The 23,297-nt window shown below is 44.4% G+C and overlaps 1 protein-coding gene across 3 annotated transcripts in view; it reads left to right on the top strand.

Moving 5' to 3' along the window:
* RGS10 (regulator of G protein signaling 10) overlaps positions 1–23,297 on the top strand; it is a 155,206-nt gene that overhangs the window by 112,884 nt on the left and 19,025 nt on the right. For all 3 annotated transcript variants that reach the window (XM_086922932.1, XM_086922933.1, XM_086922931.1), the window contains exons 3-4: positions 14,976–15,062; positions 18,250–18,393. In XM_086922932.1, coding sequence (XP_086779058.1) covers positions 14,976–15,062; positions 18,250–18,393 — 231 coding nt within the window. The remainder of the gene's footprint in view (positions 1–14,975; positions 15,063–18,249; positions 18,394–23,297) is intronic.

The following is a 23,297-nucleotide window of genomic DNA, read 5'->3' as shown; positions in this document are numbered from 1 at the left end:
GCATTATTCACACTTAATATAGGGTACTCTTCTTATAAAACAAACACCCATAAACAATGAAAACAGTGCAAAAATCAAATTAAAACATAAAACCTAGGATAGCTGCCTCTCAACATCTTCTACATACTTGACATCCTTTAATGACGATGCTAGAAACTATTAAAGATGCGTGCTCAGATCTTCTTCAAAATTAAGCCCTCCTGGGGCTCTGGAATTGAGTTCTAAAATATACCGTGATTCAAGGCGCCTCAATTTCTTCTCTCTATCCCCACCTCAAATACTGCTTGCTTGGAATACAATCAATAACAAAGTAACTGAGCCCTGTCTCATCTTTGTTATTTTCGGCTTCAAAGTGTCGGGCAACTGGGTACGTTTTATCAGCATTACGTATGGCTCTCATGTGCTGTAAAATCCTAATGTGAGCTGGATGAATAGTACTCCCCACGTACCTCAGGCCGCAAGGGCACTGAAGTACGTAGATGGCATATTCTGTTTTACATGAGAGGAAGCCTCTTATCTGTTTTTTTGACAAACCAAGAGTGTAAGATTGTGTTTTCTTCCCCAATCTACATGCCAATACATTCGTGGAAAAAATCAATGTGCATCTATTCAATCTTGAGTTCACAGTTACCATGAGTCAGGAAAAGGTACCATTCTTAGACACGGAGGTCTATATAAGCGGGAACAAACTCGAGACCCGTTTATATAGAAAGAACACCGCAGGTAACACAACTCTCCATGCGGGCAGTACACATCCCACCCATCTAATAATGAGCATCCCCTATGGAGAAATGATACGGCTAAGGAGACTTTGCAGCAATGAATCAGAATTACAACAGGCCCAGGCAGTAAGTACAGGGAGATTCCTAGAGAGAGGTTACTCCAGGAAAGTGATTGAGCGGGCTAGACAGAAGTCTATGCAAATCAGCCGTACTGAATTATTAAGCAGATATGATGTCTCGGCTGAGACACATATCTATGAGCCAAATGGTAATACACATGCTACTCAAGGCGCTGATCATTTTAGAATCATTATGGGATATTGTAATCAACATAAGGATCTGCGCAAAATCATTATTAACAGATGGCCAATAGTACTCAAAGACCCCGTCATTGGCAAATCATTGCCAAAATTGGCATCAATTACCTACAGTCGAGCACCATCCATGAAGGATAGACTGGTAGACACAAACCCTGAAGTCCTGGATAAAACCTCATGGCTGCAAACAAATAGAGGCTTTTTCAAGTGTAAAACCTGTAAAGCCTGCACCCATGGTACAAACAGGAAGACATTCAAAGATGGATTTAGCAACAGGGAGCATGAAATAAATAAGGCACTCACATGTAAAACCGAATACGCGGTATACATACTTGAATGTCCCTGTGCCCTCAGATATGTAGGGAGTACCAAACTCCCTGCGCACAAACGTATTCTTCAACATTTGAGGGCAATAACATCTCAGGATAATACTTATCCAGTGGCCAGGCACTTTAAAGATTTCCATCAGAGTAACAACAAAGGGCTTCAATATTATGTCATAGATGCAATTTGTGCCAGTAGGTGGGGAGGCAACAGGGAGTCTAAACTGTGCAAACTTGAGACTAAGTACATTCTACAATTGGATACTAAGCAACCGCAGGGACTGAACCTCACGGAAGACTTATATACCTGTCTGTACTAGTTGTAGAAAATAATAATATCTGGATACAATAATATAACGGGCATTATCATTCTAAATGGCGTTTAACATGTTTGATAGTTATTTATGATTTTAATGTGAGCTATTTTATATTTGTTACACTTATAATTGATGTCTAATTGCGCATTTTCAACTAGACGAAGAAATTATGTTCCTTTATATCCCTAATCTATTTTATGGCATTAAGCCAGCTAACCAATCAATATTTTATTAAAAAAACATCCATTTACACACGTATTTAAACATTTATTCTTCCATCGACCTTTACAAATACATATATAAAACATATTTCTTTTTCAGAAAGACATACATTCACTGGATGGTGTCATCAGTGATGTCATGAGTGATGTCACTGACCATGTCATGAGTGATGTAATATGTGACGTCATCAGCAGTGCATTGCAGGCGCGCAAGTTATACTGAGTCCAACTAACTATAGCATGGGAATTTCAATGGTTTTATGTCAGTAACATTTCCAGCTAACTATAACTGGTGTGAAACCTATGTTTTTTTCAGTGAATTTAATAGGCTTTTTAAATGCTAATTCCTAACTAAAACTGGTGTGAAACCTATGGTTTTTTCAGTGAATTTCATAGGTTTTTTAAATGCTAATTCCTAACTATAACTGGTGTGAAACCTATGGTTTTTTCAGTGAATTTCAAAGGTTTTTTAATAGCAAATTTCTATAGCTATGAAATGTAATATTTTTTATAATGAATCCTATATTGTATATTTTTGTAATACTATTTTTTTTATGTATATTGTTCATGAATTTTTTTTAATTTTTTTTTTGCCTGGAGCGCTCCCGGTGCGCGTCTTGGTGAGCGCACCGGTAAGCGCAGTCTTGCGGCGCGCCCCAGGGCGCGCACCGGTGAGCGTCCCGTTAGCGCTATTGCCGTGAACGAAAACATCATCGTGACGTATCGCGTAGCCGCGTCCGTGTGATACGCACGGCGTAAGCGCACCTGGAAGCACTCGAGCGAATACGATCGCGCAACGTAAGCATCCGACGCGCTTACGCGACGCACCCCCGGGGGCGCGTAACGTAAGCGCGTCGGGTCATATGACCTGAAAATAACACTTTTTATTGGTGCGGAACAGTTTTGGTTTCCAAATGATGAAAGCCCGGGTCATGTGACCTGAAAATAACACTTTTCATTGGTTCAGGGCAGTTTTTTTTCCAAATGATGAAAGACCCCACCTTTTTTCCATATTCTGACTCTGTCCTTTGACTGAGGAAGACCTGTTTGGAGATCTGTGAATAATATTTTGTACTTTAAAATGCCTACAGTAGCAGCAGCAGCTGGAGCATCTGCACCACCACCACCACCACCAAGAGGACCACCACAACACCACAGTGGTGGAGATGAAGAAGAGGAGGAGGGGGAGGAGGAGGGGAGTAGGAGATTCCTACCAGAAGACAATACCCCATATAGGCCAAAGCAGCACATTGTATAGGAGTTTTTTTCCATCCCAGAGGGCAAGAAGAAAGTCAATGCGCCAAAGGTGAGTTGCCTAATCTGTAAGATGGAACTTTCAATGGGTAACCCTAATAAAAAATACTCATTTGGCAATAACACAATGATTTGGCAGATTCCTCAACCGGCGCAAAAGTTATTCACAATAGAATGTTGCGATTTTCTATTGAAAATAATCGACCGCCAGTAGGTAATACATATACATATACACATATATATATATATATATATATATATATATATATATATATATATATATATATATATATATATATATATATATATATATATATATATATACATAGGTATATATATAGGGTGTGGGCGGGCAACCCCGTTCCGCCCACGGAATGTGTGGAATTTTGCCTGTTCCGCGAAGTAGGCGAAGCAGGCAAATCTCTGCACAATCGTAGGGGAGCGGCGTTGGACTCCCACCCGCGCTATTAAAACATTTTTAAAATCTATTTAAAAGAGCCAGAAAACTCCTTACCTTATCGGCGGCGGCTTCGGGCTGCCCTCTTCTGCTTTTGCGACTTCTTCATAAAAACTGCGCATGCGCGGGCACCCACGCAAGCCCATTTCTTGCAAGAACATAATTATTGTACATATTTATACAAAGAAGTACACATATCCAGATATATACATATAATCAAATTAAGTGTTTATATACAGAGGGATATGCTGTACACTTGTGTTTAATTATGGGAAAGGCCAACTCTTGAGTAGTCTTCTGAAGATAAGATAGTTATCCGTGGAACTTATATTTCAGGGCAATAAGTTTCATAGTTTGGCTGCTTGCACAGAGAAGGATGTGCTACCTATGCTTGTTTTCGTGTTTTTAAGGAGAGGTGCCAATCTGGAGCGGAGGTTCCTTTGTTGAAGGTATTTGGTGATTTTATTCCCTTATGTAAAGCGGTTCTGTTCCATGTATTGCTATGTGAGTGATACAAGCAGCTTGAATGTGGATCTTCTGGCAACTGGTAATCAATGTAGAGCCCTAAAGGCAGAGGAGATAGGAAATGTGGGCTTGTGGCTTTACGTGTAGGAGTAGTCTGGCAGCAGAGTTCTGAATCTGTTGTATTCTTTTCATAGTTGATAAAGATGATCCATGGTAGAGGCCACTAGCGTAATCAAGTTTAGACAGTACAAGAAAGATAGTAGTGTTGTGTGCTCGCGGGCATTTTCCATGCTCATTCTATCCTCGAGGATATGAGCGTGATAGTCATCACGCTCATGTTGCCATTCAAACATGTTTGCCTTGTGGGGGAGAATGGGGGAAGGAATGTTATTGTTAGAAACATCAAGCTCTGCTGGGTTGTGGGATAACGTTGTGAATGATTCTGTAACTGACTTCGGATGTCTACACAGTTACCTGAATAAACAGAGTCTCCTCAACCTTTTCCTGGACCTGTGTTCCTTTTGCTGTTACTTTTCCCATTTCCTACAAGTAGCCTGGACGTTGTGTGGAGATCCCAGGTGTAGGAAGATGTGTTGCAGAGTTTCCATAGTAATGAAGCTTGATCTTGCTAATTTGTCAACTTGGGTATTCATTGATAGCTTGAAGTCCATGATAATTCCAAGGTTTCTTACTTACTTAGATACTTTGGGAGGTGGTCCCAGATCATCAGGCCAGGCGCGGAGTGGGTCATAACATTTTCACAATCGCCACATGTGAGTATTTCCGTATTGGAAGTATTCAATGTGAGATGGCTCCATGTCATGCACTGATGAACTTCTCTGAGGCAACTGAAGATGTGTGAGTTTTCAGTGTCTTTGGGGCTTTTCAGTTTAAGGGGTATTTGACTTAGACACTGACAGTGGAACACTACCCCTAGGATACAGACACTAGAACACTGGCACAGTGGTACCCATATTGACATGGGAGTGTTTAACTGGGCATAGTGACATTGGAACTTTGACATGGGTCACAGACACTGACACTAGGACACAACAGCACCTGCAATGACACAGTGACACAGTCACATGGGCACTTATTGGAACACAGATTTTGAGACACTGCCGTAGGAGTTACAACCCCAAAATGGGGATATTGGCTTGTGGACAGTGACAACAAATTGTTGACAAAGGAACAAGCACTGATGCTGGGACAATGGTATGTTGCAGTCATTCTGGGAGGCTGACAAGTGTGCTCAAGAATACTGAGAGTGAGACCAAGATAGAGACTCGTTGACACAACTCTAGGACTGTCACACAACAAAGGAACACTAGCGCAAGGACACAGACCCGGAGGGCACAATCCTGGGTACTGACCTGTGGTAACTGACATGGGGACATTGACACTGGGATATATCGACACAAGGACACTTATGTGGGCACATTGGCACAGTGGCACAGGCACTGATATTGACACTGGAACACTAACATAGGCATTGGATACTACAACATTACTAAAGATTACTATTACAGGAACATTCCCAGTGCACATAGGCACTAAGACTGGTAGAAAACACTGAGGCAGAGATACTGATGCTAACATGGGGACATTGATACTATGATACTGACATTGGCATAAGGACAATCAAACCGGGCATGTGGACAATGAGGCGGGGACACTAACACCAGGGCAATGCCACTGGGACATGGGTAAATGGGTACACTGACACAGATACTGGAATGATGATGTGGAGAACACTAACACATATGCACTCACACCAACAATGATCAACAAACACTGACACGTCCACAAACACTAATGATAAGCCACTGACACAAGGGCACCATCTCCGTGAAACTTCCACAGAGATGCTATGAAATGTGAATGCTGATACCAACACAAGGAAGTGACACAACACAAGGGCACCATCGTGGCAGCAGGGTCACGGGGTCGCTGGCACTAGAGCACCAACATGGACACAAGCAAAGTGCCAGGGGGCAAAGACACTGGGGCACCAACACTTGCTCATGAATACTGATCGGTGGGGACTCTGACATAGGGATACTAACACTGGGATACTGACACGGGGGCACATATATGGACATATTGATACAAGAACACAGGGATATCAATACAGATGAAACTAGCACAGGCATTGGGAAAACCAGGGCTGCCACTTAATAGAGTCTGAGTTTCAATGATACACTGTCTTTTGGACAACTGCACTTAACAGACCTAAAAATGGGGATAATGGTACCACAACACTAAATCTGGCAAAGGGACATGTGCCTATGGAAACGCCAACGCTGATACAGGGACAATGACTTTTAGACACATTGTGACTGACAATGGCATTAGGAGGCTGACCGCAGCACTGACACTGAAATACGGGGACAGAGGGTGATGAACATGGGCACTGAAACGTATACAAGTTCACTTACACAGAGACATGAGGACAATACAAGCACACCAATACTTGGACTGAAAGACGGTGCCAGACAGACCAGGAGACCAAGGACGCTCGGTCCATGTACACAAGACAAAGCAAGTCTATAGGCCCAGCTAACCAAAACTGTTCTTTAACAGCCTCAGCACCAAGAGAGCATAATGCTGGCAAATGTCGGTCATCAGCAATACTTTCTAACCATCTTTCCTGAGATATTAAAGCTGCCTATCAACTTACATACTTAATGATGCCACAGCTATGCCCAAAATATTCCCAATGTTTGCCTAAGTCAATGTGAGTTCCCAGAATACACTTTTTTTGCTTACAGCAATAGAACAAGGCTACATACTTTCTGTTGTCACAGTTCAGAAAATAAGTCATCAGACAGGCTAGGATTGCTGTATGTGGAGAAGAGGGAATCCTCTCTCTTTTGTTGGTTGAGCATACTTCATAATTTAAAATGCACAACACAACCTTCCACCTGCTCAATCAGTTTACACACACTGTGCAGGCAGTCACAGAAAGAGAAACATACCAGTACAAAGTCAGGGCCTGGACCCAAAAAGCATCAGCACCACAAACTGTCAGTGAGCAAAAACAATATGTGTACAGGCCTAAATGTTTTAGGAGCCTCCTGTGGACACTACTGAATGTGGGGTTGCTGAATAACAGGGCTGCCCAGTCTTGATTCCATCTCATGCATCATTTTTCAACCACCTGTACCATTTTTGTTACTCGTGCAGGTTTTTTAACCTTGTTTCCCTCCTTTGACACTTTTCCTTAAAATCTCTTCCATCCTCCTACTTTCTCCCTTTTGTCTCTCTCTTGGTGTGAGTCAATGTCTGATGATGAAAAATAAATCTGCATCCCCAAAAAGTAATACCGGTGCCCAGCACCTGCACAACTTAAGCAACAGGATCAAGACTCTAGGATGACAGCTGAGTGAATGCCTGCCTAGGTCTTGCAGTGGAGCCAGGTGCAGTCAGTGTTGTGCTGAGTGACAGCGGGACCATGTCGCTGTCATTGTGCTCAACACTGCCTTTAAAACTCATTCAATTATTATCAATAAAATGTACCAAGAAATGTAGCATTTGCCACATATTTCCCCAAAGGTACCATGAGGGAAAAAAGCAACCCTATAATTGTTGGTTTTCATCAACTGTATTTGCCAGAAGTGTTTTCAAAACACCATTTGACACAGTTCTTGAAAAATTGAAAAATTCCTAATGTGTTACAGTCACTATGCTTTAAAAGGCATTAGTTTCTACTAATTATTGCAAATCATCGTAAAGGTAGAATAATGCTAGTCTTCAAAATCGCGCCATACTGTGCCATTTTTAAAGAGATAGTGGAGTTAGGGGAGGATTCACACCTCTGCCCATCCCAGAGAACCCTTATATGTTGTACTTCAGTGTTTCCCAAACTGTGGGTTGTGATCCACTGGTGGGTCACAAGATGGTTGTTGATGGGTCTCATAAGTCAGAGCAATAAATAAAGATGTTTTGTCACTTTGGTGATTCAAAGACAGAGGTCAAATGTCGGGCTGCTGTATTCTTTTAACACAGGGATTGGTGTTTTCTTTCTCTGACTGCAAAGTGAGAAGAGTTTTCAAAGTGAATTATGTAACAATGTAGGATGTTGTTTATTTGCAGTACACAACAAAATGTAAATACCTGTAAATGAGCTGTATGCATCCAGCATTTAGCAAAGCAAATAGGAAGCACTTTTTTGTAATTCTGAAGTGTGTGAGAAACAGTTTTTACTTGGATAAAAATAAATCAAGACACCTACTTGGTGACAGCACAAAAGATAAATATTCAAAGAAACTATTTCCACACATTATCATTTGTGTGCTATATAAATGTAGCAGTAAAACACTATCCCTGTGCAAATGTAGTCGATATTTCAAAAGAAAATAAGCTGTCTGTAAATGATGATGCGCTACCACACGATGCTTTAGTTACATTAAAAAATCACCCCGCCTCTTCTCCATTAAAGGTAGGTGAGTCATGAAAGTTTCTTATTCTAAAAAGTGGGTCGTGGTTCGAAAATGTTTGAGAACCACTGATGTAGTTGTTTCACAGGACCATTCCCCTCAAAACAACTACCCCTGGCTACGAACCAGCATGTCTCGGTAAGGCCAGGGTCATCCAACTCACAGCATCTGGCACCATCTACTGTTCATAGCAATGTTAGGGCTTCACTATTAATAAACAGAGAAGGATTTCTTATAAAACTAATAAATAAATGTCGTAGCATGAGTGCAGGGCCTTGAAAAGGCACTGGGAAATAATGATGCCCCCCATCCCAAACCATAATGGGTCAGGACCTTATTCCAAACTTCACAACTGCTCACTTTAAAAAGTATTTATATCATCCGACCAGTTCCCTACAGATCAGCAATTATATGTCACTGGGCTTCTAGAAGTGACACAAGACATACGGTGTAATTGAGTGACTTAGGGCCAGATGTAGGTGTCAAAATACCAGTCGGAAACGGACGAAAATACTGATTTTCGGCCGTTTCCGACCGGTATTTTGACATTGGTATGTAGGGCATTGAAAATCCTACAGATTCGGTAATTTTACTGATTCTGTAAATTTACCGATCGGTAAAATTACCGAAACTGTATTTTCCTATGTAGGTAGCACTTCTAACAGTGCTACAGGGCCTTTAGAATTCGTTATTTACCATGTAATACATTTGCATGGTAAATAACAAATTCTTGTTTACATGCACATCTGTGCATGTACACCTGTGCCATCTGACACACATACATGCCCTTAGGGCACACATACATGCCCTTAGGGCATGTATGTGTGCCACATGGCACACAAGCCAGAAACAGGGGTGTAACAGGGTGTCAAAGTGACACCCTTCCCCCCCTTGGCAATTCGGTATGTTTACCGATTCGGTAAATACCGAATCGGTATTTGCTATTGAATCCTATGGGCTTCATGGCCCATAGGATTCAATAGCAAATACCGATTCGGTATTTACCGAATCGGTAAATACCGAATCTTAACGATTCGGTAAAAAATACCGAATTATTACCTACATCAGATTTACCAATTCTAAAATACCGAATCGGTAAAATTCTGTATTTTAGAATTGGTAAATCTAATTTACCTACATCTAGCCCTTAATTCCTAAGTTAGGCTACTATACATACTTCCGGTTGTTGCAACTGAAGTTTCATAGATATTGTTTAATGTTTATGCTTTTTAAAATTCCTCTAGACATAACTGTCTGGCTAAATACGTTACTATCGATATGTACCCATATGTTATTGAAACAAAAAGTAAACTCCAAAGTTCTGCTTCCAAAGGTAATAACCTTAGGCCTGAAGGGCAAAGTGATTTAGTTGATGCGTACCTTGAATTCCACAGTTTGTCACAAAGTCCTTTCTTCTGTTGTATTAACCATGGGTGGCTCCTCCATGTGGGCGGAGGACCACCGTCCCACTGCTTTCTCGCAGTGCTAGAAGCTGAAACATAAAATGGTATCATAAATACCATTTTATGTTTCTGCTTCTCGCACTGCATGAAAGCAGAAGGGTTTGGTTGGGGGCGGGCAGGGGAGGAGTGGCTTGCCCACTGTTGTGGGCGCTGACTGTTTGGTCAGCCCCAGGGCCGACCAAACCAGTGATACGCATTCTCCCTTTTCTCCCTTTTCCCTTGTCTACATGTAGGCTGCATGCAGCCTACATGGAGAAAATGGCCTTGCCATAGACACCTATATGGTCTGCGTCCTAGCGAGCAGCGTTGTGATTGGCTTAGGAGGGGGAGACTACCAGCTTCCTGTAAGGAGCAGTGACGACGCAGGATCGGACCGGGCCGGTGAAGGTAAGTTAACTTTTTTATTATTTTTTTTATGACCCCCTCACCCACAAGTCATGCCGGCCGCGACTGGTACTAACCCTATTTAGTGATTTTGACATTTTTTGCCGAATCACCAATTGGGTTTAGAAACCAATATCGAATGGCAATGCTGAAATGGCCTGTTAAGAAACTGTGAACTAGTAAGGTATATATCATAGGTTTGCAATTATAATTCCAGTCGCAAACCATGGACCAGTTACTTAAAGGGAAGGGGCCACCTTTGGACTCCATTCGCTTTGGGAATCACTGTAGCAGCTTTAGGGGGAGTAGGTAGTGGCCCTGGGGAGCACCCCCCACCATGCTCTCCCTGAAACTTTAAAAAATAAGTTTTCTTTTTTCTAACGCTAAAGGCAGTCCTCTTTCTTTTAAGGAAAACAGGATGGTTAGAAAAATATATTTCAAATAAAGGCAATCACAGACATGGTGGCCTACTGACCCTTGCAGGCCACCATCTCTGCGATTGGGGCCAATCAGAATGAGTCGCAATTTACAACCCATCTTATGAATATTAATGAGGTAGGTTGGATTGTGACCCACTCAAATTCGAAATTATACAAACAAACCTATTTATTAGTATATAGGACCTCTGCAATTATCGCTGTATTTCCAGCGATAATCGCACGTTTTGCCTCTATCGCTGTATTTTAAATCGCATTGGAGATAGGCGTTGATGATAACGCGCTATCTCTGCGTTATTATCCAGTGATAGCCGGCAATAATTATACTCGCGCTAAGTGCGCTGAGTAATAATTATCGCGGGCCTTGTAGATATGCCCCGTAGTGAGTAAACCACGGTGGTCTTCTATGCAGGTGGCAGACAGTAGTCATTTTCACTCATTATATTTCAAGGTGGACAATATTATAATGTGGCTGGGGTAGCTCTCGAGGGGAATACACAACATCGCACGTCACTGAGGACGGGTGTGGCAATAGGAGCAACAAGGCTTGATTCCCTTAGAAGGTCACGGAAGTCAGAGGTGTCGTGCAATATCCTTTTACTTTATGGGATGAGGTACCTCTAAAACATTCTCGGCCCTTCTTAGTAACAGTGGTCTTGCTTCCCAATAGCCGAAATGCATTACCTCACGGATGAGTGGAATAAAGGAGGGAGATCTACAGTAAATAAGTCAAACCGATATACTGATGGGAAGTGGTAGCAGTAAAATGGCGGCAACAACTAAATGTGGGTTAGTTTCAAAGATGAAGGAATGCCTTTATTTAAAAAAAGAAAATAAGAGGGAATATACACATTGTCTTTCCGGCCTTTAACACCAGCATTGCTCTCAGAATAAACAGGAACTGGCAGTGCCTTATCAGTATTTGGCTGTAGACTCTCAGAGAAAGCTCTCATGAAAGGAATTCCAGAGAGGCATTCCTGCTCCATTACATGTTTAAGTGCAGTAACTCTTTTCAGTGGGAGAAGCTTATAGCACTGTGTCATCTCTGACAGAAGGCATTGCGAGGGCAGAATTCTTCTGTAACAAGTTATTACAGGAATATATGAACTTCCTCTCATCAAAGTCCATATCCATTGTAAGAACTCATACATATATAAATGTAAAACATACATGTAGTAAATATTTACGCCCTGCCCCTGAAAATATATATGGTGCTATAATTTGTTCTTTAGAACAACTGTACTAAAAAAAATATATACACACATTTATTACAGGCGTGCAAAGGCCATTGTCCATGCTATTGGTACAGTACAGCAAGATTTACACATAATATGGCAGACTGCATGTTATAGTAACTACATACAGGTAAACAACTTTGTAAATAGCCAAGGGCCCTCTGCAGTGTTAGTTTACCTTGCTGCAGGAATAAAACTATTTGCAACCCTGTTTTGGTTAAATAAGTTTCAGACACATGAAAAGACACAATGGCATAAACCATGTATGCAGCTGAAGGGCCGTGACTCACGAGAGCCACAGCCTTAAATACGTCGTGATGTCCCTCTGCTCCGGCAACAATGGAAATACTTACTATATTATCATTTCTCACATAATACACTGATTTTGTCAGTTTGCACAATTGTCTGCTGGCTGCTGAACTTTGTTCAAGTGAAATACAACCTGCACGTTTTATATATGCAAAGATTCGATGACAGGGGTTGCTACAGCAAAAAATGTTGCCAGCTGATAAATCAGCTAAACAATCAATAATGGTTCTGTTGGACTGGAATACCTAATGATGCGGTATTCAAACTCTATTACTTCATCAATATGTCCCTGTCAGGGAACATAAGCAGTGGTACTTATACATAGGACAAAAACACTGACCACATTGGTAAAGAGGGTAACGTTTTAGTCAAATAATCTCTTATTTTTCAAAATATTTTCAAATGTTTGTTATGCTGTCCAAGCAATAAATGGCCATATACAATACAAAACACGGAAATAGGTGAAGTACTGGTGTACATTAAAACATACATACATGAACAAGTGATAAAAAAATGTATACAAATTGTCCACTGTAACCACAATAGTCAGGTAGGTCAATCAATTAGTTTTTGTTCCTAGTAGACTTTGTACAGTCGGATCTCAAGAACGGTGCGTTGACGTTTCGACCCTGGGGGGCGATGTGCTGAATTATGTGCATCAAGGGCGGGTCTTCATCAGGACTGAATGGATGTGGGACAGCCTTCTGAGGTATGCGAATCCTCTGGGATATCTGGTCCTATATTTGGGATGGTGCTAGTCAGCTGACTTAGCACATCTAGCTCTGAGTTGCTGTCTTGTCTCTTTTTATAACGATTGAGCTCACCTGGCGTGGGATTCCAGCAGGGGTGCCTCAACAAGAGTTTATAAATCTGTGTTTAGCATCCCGAAATCAGCCTCCCCAGCCCAAGTGCGCCTAGAGTTCGGATTGTTAAACCAAGCATTTCAGTGTAAAAGGGCATATATCAAACTATGCTGGAGACTTATGCTGGAGAATGTGCACATCTGAAAGAGGATCCAAAAATAACTTGGGCTGGCAGGAAATTGAGGAGCAAAACAGATCAATAAAAAGGATCCTGGGGATTCCACCTAAACCAGGCCATCGGGAAACTAGGTGCACAAGAAGCCTAGAGTGTGAGCATTGGTAAATTGGCTTTTTATCAAGCAATAACGGCTACAACCATATATCTGTCTAATTTAACAGACAAGAATACCCTCACACAACGACAACACGCCTGGACAGTGATCAACTCATACAAAAAATTGCTGCCCCAGGAATATCTCTCAGCTCACTTTTCATTGTTCACAAAACACCAGCTTCTACAATTCCGTTTTGGCATGTGGGAAACAAAAGATCTTTCCCCCACTTGGAAGCACCAATTGCAAAAACAAGAATGTTGACTATGTAAATACAAGCAAAAAACTATAGCTAACATTTTTTGTGCATGCCAGAAGTTCATGGCAGAAAAGAAAACATGGAAAACTCAATCCTGTAAAGCGATAATCACTTGGTTAGGTGGCTCTTCTATCCCCCTTGTTTGCTCGGGGGGGAGGGGGGGGGGGTTGAAAGTGATCTTTAAAGCAATAGAAAAAACTAAGGGTTAATAATATGAAATCTTTGAGGGGAATCAGATCACTGGAGAACATTCAAGATCACCCGCATCTTAGTAATAAGCAAGTCATCATGGCAACGTCGACCTCAAGATCCCAACTTGCACATGGCACTTGCACTTTCACAAAAAATCCTGGGATAACACCAGCTACAAAGGAAAATGTGTCATCATAGTGTTAAAGAAATTAAAAATACAAATACATTAATTAACAGCTACCTAGGCCTTTACCTAGAAGGGCGACCCCTACAACTTAATAGCAAATTAGGTCTCTATTAAATACAGAATTATTGCACTCATAAAAAAAATCGAAATGCAAGGACCAAAGGTTTTTAGACTTTTATAAATGATTTATCAATGGGTTTATCAGCAGGTTGTTTTCATACGAATTTTGTTTTCTTTTTACTTAAGCTTGGTGGCCAAGCAACTCTACCAAAATCTATTAAAGACACTGATTGATAATGCTCGGCCTCAGGAGAGACAAGCCTGATACACAAATTAGGTTTTTGTTAAACCTATCTGGCACAACTGGCCAGGTTTTTTATATTTAAAGTGCTGTACAAAAAAGTTTTTTTTCCAAAATATTTAATGAATTTATTTTAGTGTACTGGTTTTAAATGACTAAACACTTGACTAAAGAACTTGAAAGAACATGAACTTGACATGGGTTGCTCTTTTTTGTTGCTTCTTCGCAGCTGTCTGCACTGGTCTGACTGTACGTAATGTGTTTGTAACCACTGGTGTCTGAGGTCAAGTAAAAATGGGAGTGTAGACAGTGGGCATTTGAGGAATCTAGAATCTGTGACGGACACCCGGCTCGTACACCCTGCCTGGTTCCTGTCCTTCACACAAAGGCCCAGTCTCACGCTTCGCTCTTGTTCATACTCTGAGGTTCTGTCTGTGGTAATGGCGGGGGGAGAGATATTCCAGAAACGGTTCTTTCCCTGGACGCCCCCAGGGAGTCCTGGCACCGCCCTTGAACTCACCTTCCTTGAACTCACCTCCTTTTTTTCTGCCTTTGCAGGAGTTCTTGAAGAAGGAATTCAGCGAGGAGAACGTGCTGTTTTGGCTAGCCTGCGAGGAGTTCAAAAAAATACAAGACAGGAAACAGGTAACAAACGGGGCTGTCTGACCGCGCCTGAAGAGGGGTTTGACGAGTAGAGGCGAAGAGGAAAGAATGCCTGTGGTCACAGAAACAGCAAGCTCTGACAAAGCAAAAGGTCTAGGTTTAATGTGCTATTGTAAGCAGCATTAGCACAGTAAGGCAAGACACATGGGATGGAGCTAACAGCTGCAGATGGAGCGCTATAGTTGTAAAGTAGTCCCTCATGCAATTCAATGTGCACCCTCGTGTGAAGGTGAGAGGATACACTCTCACAGCAAATAGCATTTCGTAATTAGTAGTTTGCCAAGAGACTGAGCCAAGAAATGACTGACACATTTTCAAGCCATTGGTTGAAAGAGGCTGATTGAAAAATGTTCAAGGTAAAAAACGCAGCCCATAATTCACTCAATTTATATTGTAAGCAAAAGGTGTGTGTGACATCGGTGCAGTGAAAACCCAGACTTGAAAGGAGCTGCTGAGAGAGCTCATGTCTACACCGTGTGCCCACACAACTGACCTCTTACCTTTGCAACACCCTCTTTTTAATAGCATGATCGATAATAATATTATCAGCCCTGCCCATTTAAAAAGAGCACACAAAACAAACGGAGTTGTCATTTGAGGCTAAAACAATGGTTTTATTGTCACTCAGCTCCGTGGGGTAATCACTCGTTTCACCTTGAATTTATGAAATGTGGATTGAGACACGCTCTGCTTCATTTATGAAAAGTGACGCATCGCTGCGTGAAAACAGCGATGCATCACTTTTCACTGCGCCCTCCTTGCAACACCAATGATGCGTCATATGATGCGTCATATTTACAGTATGACGCATCATTGCGCAAGGAGTTACAGATACGTCAGTATTTCTGACGTATCTGTATGGCGCAAAAGTGACGCATTGCTGGAGTGTGTCAGAAAAGTGACGCAACTCCAGCAATGTATCCTTTCACATGGGGCAAGCCCCATGTGAAAGGGCCTGCGTCAATCTTACGCCTGCTGTGAGGCATGCATAAGAAATTGACGCATTTGTGTCCTAGAAGTGGCGCAGTGAAATCCAATAGATTTCACTGCGTCACTTCTACGACCCTTTCTTGCGTCAATACGCCCCCCTTGCATACATTATACTTGGCGCAGGTATAATGTGGTCCAGGGTTTTACAAAGTGACGCATCTACCTAAATGCGTCATTTTGTAAATATGGTGCAACAAGGCGCATTTTTTTACGCCACTGGTGCGTCACAAAAAGTGACGCACCAGCGGCGTAAAAGTGACGCACGGCCTCATAAATGAGGCCCAAAGCCTATGGTTTGCACATTACTCGGAGCACTCGCCAAGCCAACGGAATAGCTTACCTTTCATGATTTGGCTTCTCATTTTTAAAGCTGCATTTATAAATAGGACCTTTACATATTCATTTCCATTGTCCTCCTCTGTGGCTACATGCTTTCTTGGCAAGACACTGACCCTGGCCTGTAAGAATATCTATATGACCAATGTTTCAGCAGAGACCTGGTATCTGCCGTGAAGCTAACATGGGTGATGGAGGTTCCTCTCTGCACTGTGAAGGGATAACATATCAGCAATAATAATCTATTTTAAAAACTTTCTTCCTTAATCTCCAGATCAAATCCTGTCTTTAAATATATTTGACTCAACTGTCTTCCCTTTTCATGTATCCAATTCTATTTGGGAAGAACTTTGGCCAAATCAAACATGAATGCTCGGGCAACTAAATTACGCCCAAAGGCAGGAACTTTAAGATAGTTCAATAAGGCAATGAAAATACACCAGCATGTCAGTTGCTCATTTCTATTAGTTTAATTTATTATTGGCAAAACCAAGAGTATAGCCCGACCCAAATCCCTCAGTTGTGAGCAACAATCATGCCTCCCATCTACCAAGATCATAGGGCCTTATGTACAACATGGGGCACTGCTTAGATCAGTGTGTTTGGAACAATGATTCACCCCTAACAGCTAAGATATACATATTGACAATATTGAGGCAGTCCTGGGATCTGTCCAATCACAACACGAGCTGCTTCTGATAAGGTAAAACAGAGGGCCAAAATGAAGGCCCTGCTGTGATTGGTAATTGTCAGCAAAACACCAATTTCTCACTAGCAACTGCAGCTCTAACCCTGTCTAGATGGGGTCACTGACTGGATTACATGTTAGCAAAACCATATTTCTCTCATATGGTTTAGACAGGTCGATAAAAATGTGCTCACCAGCATTCGTAAGTGGTCTGAACGGAAATGAAAAGGGCTAAGGAGCACTAACATCTACAGTAGCCTTTTAAGGGAAAGAGGAATAACAGTCTATTGTTTACCTGCCAGCGAAGAATGATGGTTTTCATTAGGGACAAACAACAAGGGGATGGAAATAGTATCCGAATGAATCTTAACCAATGACTCGGCTGCGTTACAGACCATCCCTGTTTTGCCTTCTATGCCTTTCCAGACAAACACCAGCCATATGCAAATAAGTGTTGGTTCTGCTTCAACAGTAGTGGTCCAGCCTGCACTGCCAGGCAGAGTCCCCAACAGACAGGAACACAAGAAAACCAAAACCAGTTTGTTGACGCAGGCCTCCTCATAAAGTATAGCATAAGTCTGTGGCATAAGGTAGGCACCCACAGATAGGCCCCAAGGAGAGAGAGATGGGCACAAGTCTTAACTCGCACCAGGAACAGGGGCAGACCTGCATGCTCAGCAGTTACACATTTCAGAGATAGGACCAGCCTTTAGTTGTGCTACAATGCCCAAAGTTGTTTCATAAATTGTACTTAAGGCATCTTCAAATGTGACTTATTGTTCACTAAAATCGCTATTAATGCGGAATCACCTCAGGGGTAACGGAGTACGTTTTCTGAAGACCAATGCGTTTTAAATGAAAGTAAGGCTCGGGCACAGAAAGCGATACACTAGGCACACCTGACATGAGATTGATTCCGTTGTAATCCCCAAAGCTGTTCAAAGGTACTGTCTTATCCAGACATCTCCGCTACTTCTCTGCAGGCCACTCCAGCTCGTGCAGTCCTAATGATGAGATGACTCTTTGCGATTTACACAATCACCTTGACTCTGAGATACCATAAACTTTCCTTCTAGCAGTCTCTTTCAGCTTTTCTTCCAAGCTCTGTCCTGCCTGCCAGTTTCCTGACACATGGCTCCAAATCTTGTCTTTCAGTTGCACGAAAAGGCAAAGCAGATCTATGGGACATTTCTCAGCAACAAGGCCTCGGCGCAGGTGAATGTTGAGGGCCAGTCGCGTATGAGTGATACAATCTTGGAAGAGCCACACCCTTTAATGTTCCAAAAACTCCAGGACCAGGTAAGGCTAAAGAAGAATCCGTTGTCCAGCACATCTGTGATAAGCGTTTGATGATCCAGCAATTTAACATCTGAACAACTTGCAGTGCTTTACCTGGCTTGCCCTACTGTTGCCTGGACTGCATCTACTTTGCTTGAGGGAGATTTGTCCTGTTCGTGCCTGTGAACTACCCCGGTCTGGGTGAATGAAGTCTGCCCTGCTGCTGCCTGGTATTTGCTCAAGAAAAGCTTGCGTTGATGTGGCCTAAGTTGTAGCTCTTCGGTGCATAGGAGGGAAGCTTGCATTGCTGCTGTCTCTTATGCACCTGTATTGTGTATGAAGGAAGCTTGTATAGCTGTTGCTTGTGCTATGCCTCTTTTGTACGTGGGAAGGAAATGTGCATGGTTGTTTGTTCTGCATCTGCCTCATGTGTGTGAGTGAAATTTGCAGTGATGACGTCTGTGAAGATTGTTTAGTGCCTGATGGAAGCTTGCATAACTGCTGCTTGTTGTGTATCTGCTCTATATGTGTGAAGAAAGCTTCATTTCAAAGTGTTTTACTGAGTTAGTAAAAAAAGGAATACAATCAGACAATATGGTGGTACAATCAAAGAGTAAGATGTGCAGATTACACATAAGATGTCATGTGTTATAACTATTGTATGTTAAACCATGCAGATGGTCATTGAATATATGAGAACAATCCAGGTTCAGAAGGATTATAATCTGAACAGTGCCTTCAGTATATTTAGAAGAGTGTGCACGCTGTAGGCACAAGGGTATTATATTGTCTAAACAGCATTAAATATATATGTTCCGTTCAAAGGAATACAACATTATTTTTGAATCGCCTGTACACCAAGAAATGCCAAACATGAACAGGAGTAGGAAGAGGAGGATAAGAGGTGGGGGGGGGGATATATGTGCTTCATAGTCATTGTTAAGAAGTCTTAGGGAAAAGATCCGGTTATATATTTGAACTACAAGACCGTGGCTACTTAGGAGGGGCGTGGCTTGGATGCCGAGGAGGTAGGCAGCGTGAGCCCGGAGCTCCGCGCCCGATCCCGAATATCATCCTGATTATCCGTGCGGATTCCAGTAAAACTGGGATAATCCATAATCCGAAGTCATCGCGGACGCTACGGTGCCCAGAGTGGACGACCTGGAGCTGTTCCTTGTCCTGAAATTCGACTTTGGAGACCAGCACCGGGTGTGATGCCGTCGATCTAAGATGGCGCCCTGAGGCCTGGACAAAGCAACGACGGGGGAACGAGGCCTGATTCTCCTGCTGATCTATTACTGGCAGTGTTTACTGAACCGGAGGGCCCCTCCTGACTTTCTCGGCGGGCACGGGTGATCTTTCCTCATGCTGGTGCAAGCTGTTGGGAAACGCCACCACAATTACGCTAGCCGACGGAGTCCTAAAATGGCAGCGGCCTTGTGACGACGGTCCCGATTACCCGAGTACAATCTGGCACCTTGAGGCTCAGCGGCAGCGGTGGACCCCCGGGAACTGCACCATCTGGGGCGGTCGGAGCAGAGTCTCATGCCCTGAAGACATCCTGGGTTCCTGATCCTATTGCCCGGGGAGCTATCCTGTGGTGGAGTTCTGCAGAGCGGAGACAGTGTGGGGACAAAGGGACCCTAGGGGCCGCTAACAGCTGCAGCCACGATGGTGAAACCGAAAGGGAAGGGGGACGGAGCGACTGATACAGAGGTGGTGGATGGAGCGGATCGCAACCAGTCTGCTCTCCAGCGCATGCAGGACCGTATACTGGAGGCCATCATGACCACGAAAGATGCCCTGCAGCAGGACATCGCCCAGGTGGCGACGGGCTTGGGTCTCCTGAAAGCGGATCATGACAAACTTAAGGACAGAGTCAAGTCTATGGAGATCACTGTTCAGGAATTAGCCCCGGACCACGCAGCTGTGAAAGCGCAGATGGCGGATGCACTGGATAGGCTGAAGGTGTTGGAGAGACGGGCCGAGGATGCGGAAAACAGGAGTAGGCGCAATAATGTTCGCCTCGTGGGCCTGCCGGAAAAAATTGAGGGCGATGATATGGTGGGCTACCTCGACAACTGGCTACGCACTGAGGTGGCGCCAGAAGGACTATCTCCTTTCTTCTCCTTGGAACGGGCCCACAGGGTTCCGGCTCGACCTCCGGCCCCGGGCCTGCCGCCTCGCCCAGTGGTGATCAAGTTGCTCCATTACAGGGACCGGGACTGGCTACTGCAGAGAGCGAGGGAAGCGGGACCCTTTCAAGTTGACAACAACAGAGTCACCATGTTCCCGGACTATACTTTTGAGACCCAAAGACTCAGGGCCAACTTCTTGTCCCTCAAGCGTGAGCTCCGTGGAGAGGGCATAAAGTACTCCCTGCTCTTCCCAGCGAAGTTGAGAGTTGTGGTGGATGAGAAGTCGCTTTTTTTCACGACCTCGGCGGATGCATGGGCCTGGTGGGACACTTATAAAGCCGGAACGGACGGGGCTAAGGCCAGGGCGGAGGAGGCTAGAGAGACACAGCCGATCAGGAAGTCGCAACGGATTCGTAAATATCGCCGGAGAACTGGGAAACCATTCGTGTCACAGACAGAGACGGAGAGGAAGGCGGCCCTACAGGCGGTTGTGGAACTATCTGGCACGACCAGAAGCCAGTGGGAAGGGCACGGACTCTGATGAGCAGGGCACGGGGTCGGAGACGGGGCTCTCGGAATTTGGTGGAGCCAAAGGCCCTATAGTGACACCGCAGACGTCCGGGGAGTTAGTCGAAGCATGAACCGCTGGACTGGAGGAGCGGCCTACTGGTCAGACACTGGGGCGCTGTGCCCGTGAGCGCAGCTTACTGTTGTATGGGATTTCGCGAGACTATTATGGGGGGATCATGGGGCGGGATGTGCGGGATTGATTTGATTTAACGAACTGTCTCGGCATCGGTCCGCGCCCTACTGGCCCTTACGGTCATCGCAGTGGAGACTGCGAATACTAGTGCCTTCCTTTGTGGGGATAGTTGGTTGTGATAGTTTGGATGGGTTTGCTTCCAATTGCGGGGGGCCTGTCCTGGGGGGGTGGGAACCGAGAGTAGTTGGGGATGCTCAGGTTGTTTTTGGGGGGTTGGGGGGTTTACTTGTTTGGAGTGGGAGGGGGGGCAGTACGTTGTTGGCAAATGCGCATGGCCGATGGCTATTATTGTTCTGTCTGTGTGTGCAAGAGGGCATGTCTAGTACGGGGGCTTTGAAATGTGTGACCTGGAATGTGCGGGGTCTCCATACTATGGTGCGCAGACACAAGGTTCATGCATATCTAAAGCGTAGGGGTGTGCATATAGCTTTCCTACAAGAGACGCATCTCACCAAGCAGGAGGGGATTGCGCTGCAAAGAAGGTGGAGGGGGCAGCTGTTTAACACGACATATTCGGCATTTGCAAGGGGGACATTGATTTGGATACGGGCGGGGGTCCCTTTTCAGGTCACTAAGACGGTGGTGGACCCAGAGGGTAGGTTTGTGGCGGTGGAGGGGAGACTCAGGGGCCGGGTGGTGTCTCTCTGCAGTGTGTATGCCCCAAATGTAGATTTGCCCGCTTTTCTAACGACACTCTCGGGCAAACTGGCGAGTTATTTGGCAGGGCCGATGCTCATGGGGGGGGGGATTTTAACTCGGTGGTGGATATTGATTTAGATAGATCTCATCCCCCGCTGCCCACATCCCCAGTACACAGGGTGGCGAAGCGCAGACTGGAATGGCAGGAGAGTTGGGACCTGGGGGACGCCTGGAGAACACTACACCCCACCACGAGGGACTATTCCTTTCATTCACATTTACATGACCTGCATGTTAGACTGGATGCGTTTCTGTGCTCGTCGCATATGCTCTCAACAGTGGGTAGCGTGGAGTATTTGGCCCGCACGATGTCGGACCACAACCCTTTATTGTTGTCCCTGAACTGGATGGTGGAAATCAACTGTGTGCCAACATGGCGGTTGCAACCTGATACCTTAGATGACTTGCTCTTTAGGGAGGCCTTGGGGGAGCGAATAACGCGTTACTTTGAGGAGAATAGTGGCTCCGCCTCTACCAGGGCTGTGGAGTGGGACGCGTTTAAGGTGGTGGTCAGGGGTCACTGCATTGGGAACACTGCGGGGGCTCGTAAAACCTTGCTAGATGATCTTGAGAAGGCAGAGAGCCGATTGAGGGAGAAGGAGAGGGAACGCCCGAATCACCCCGAGCTTCAGGAGGGGGTTAGTGGCGCCAGGGAAGCGCTAGCGGTGGAGTTGGAGCGGCTGCGTAGCTTTGACCATAAGGCGTATTTGACGAAGGCGCATGCAGAAGGTGATAAGGCGGGGTCGATGCTGGCGTGGCTTGCCAACCCGATCAGGCGGGGCGCGCCGATCATGGCGATTCAGGCGGAAGGAGGGGGGCTCTGCCACACCCAAGCCAGGATTTTGGATAGGTTTCGGGCGTACTACGAGGGTTTGTATGAGAGCGGACAGACGGACGGGGCGGATGAGCTGGGCACCTTTCTTGAAGGGTTGCAGCTACCACGATTGGAGGACTCGGAAGCAGAGGAGCTGGGTCGGCCTATAACGATCGGGGAGATAGGGAGTGCAGTGAAGCAGATGGCTAGAAATAAGACTCCGGGGCTTGACGGTCTCCCGATAGAGTTTTATAGTAAATACTCGGAGTGTCTGGCTCCGCAACTACAATTGGTTTACAATGAAGCGCAATCACGAGGTAGGCTCCCGAGCTCCATGTGCGAGGCCCTTATGATCCCATTGTTAAAGCCTGGCAGAGAGGGCGCTGCCCTTTCGTCCTACCGTCCGTTGTCTATGCTCACGACGGATTACAAGATCCTGAGCAAAATCCTGGCAAATAGATTATTGACCCACATGACCGGTCTGATTCATAAGGATCAATGCGGCTTTATC

Source organism: Lissotriton vulgaris, chromosome 5, assembly GCF_964263255.1.
Source record: "Lissotriton vulgaris chromosome 5, aLisVul1.2, whole genome shotgun sequence".
Taxonomy (NCBI): domain Eukaryota; kingdom Metazoa; phylum Chordata; class Amphibia; order Caudata; family Salamandridae; genus Lissotriton; species Lissotriton vulgaris.
This window is presented reverse-complemented; position numbering and strand designations above follow the sequence as displayed.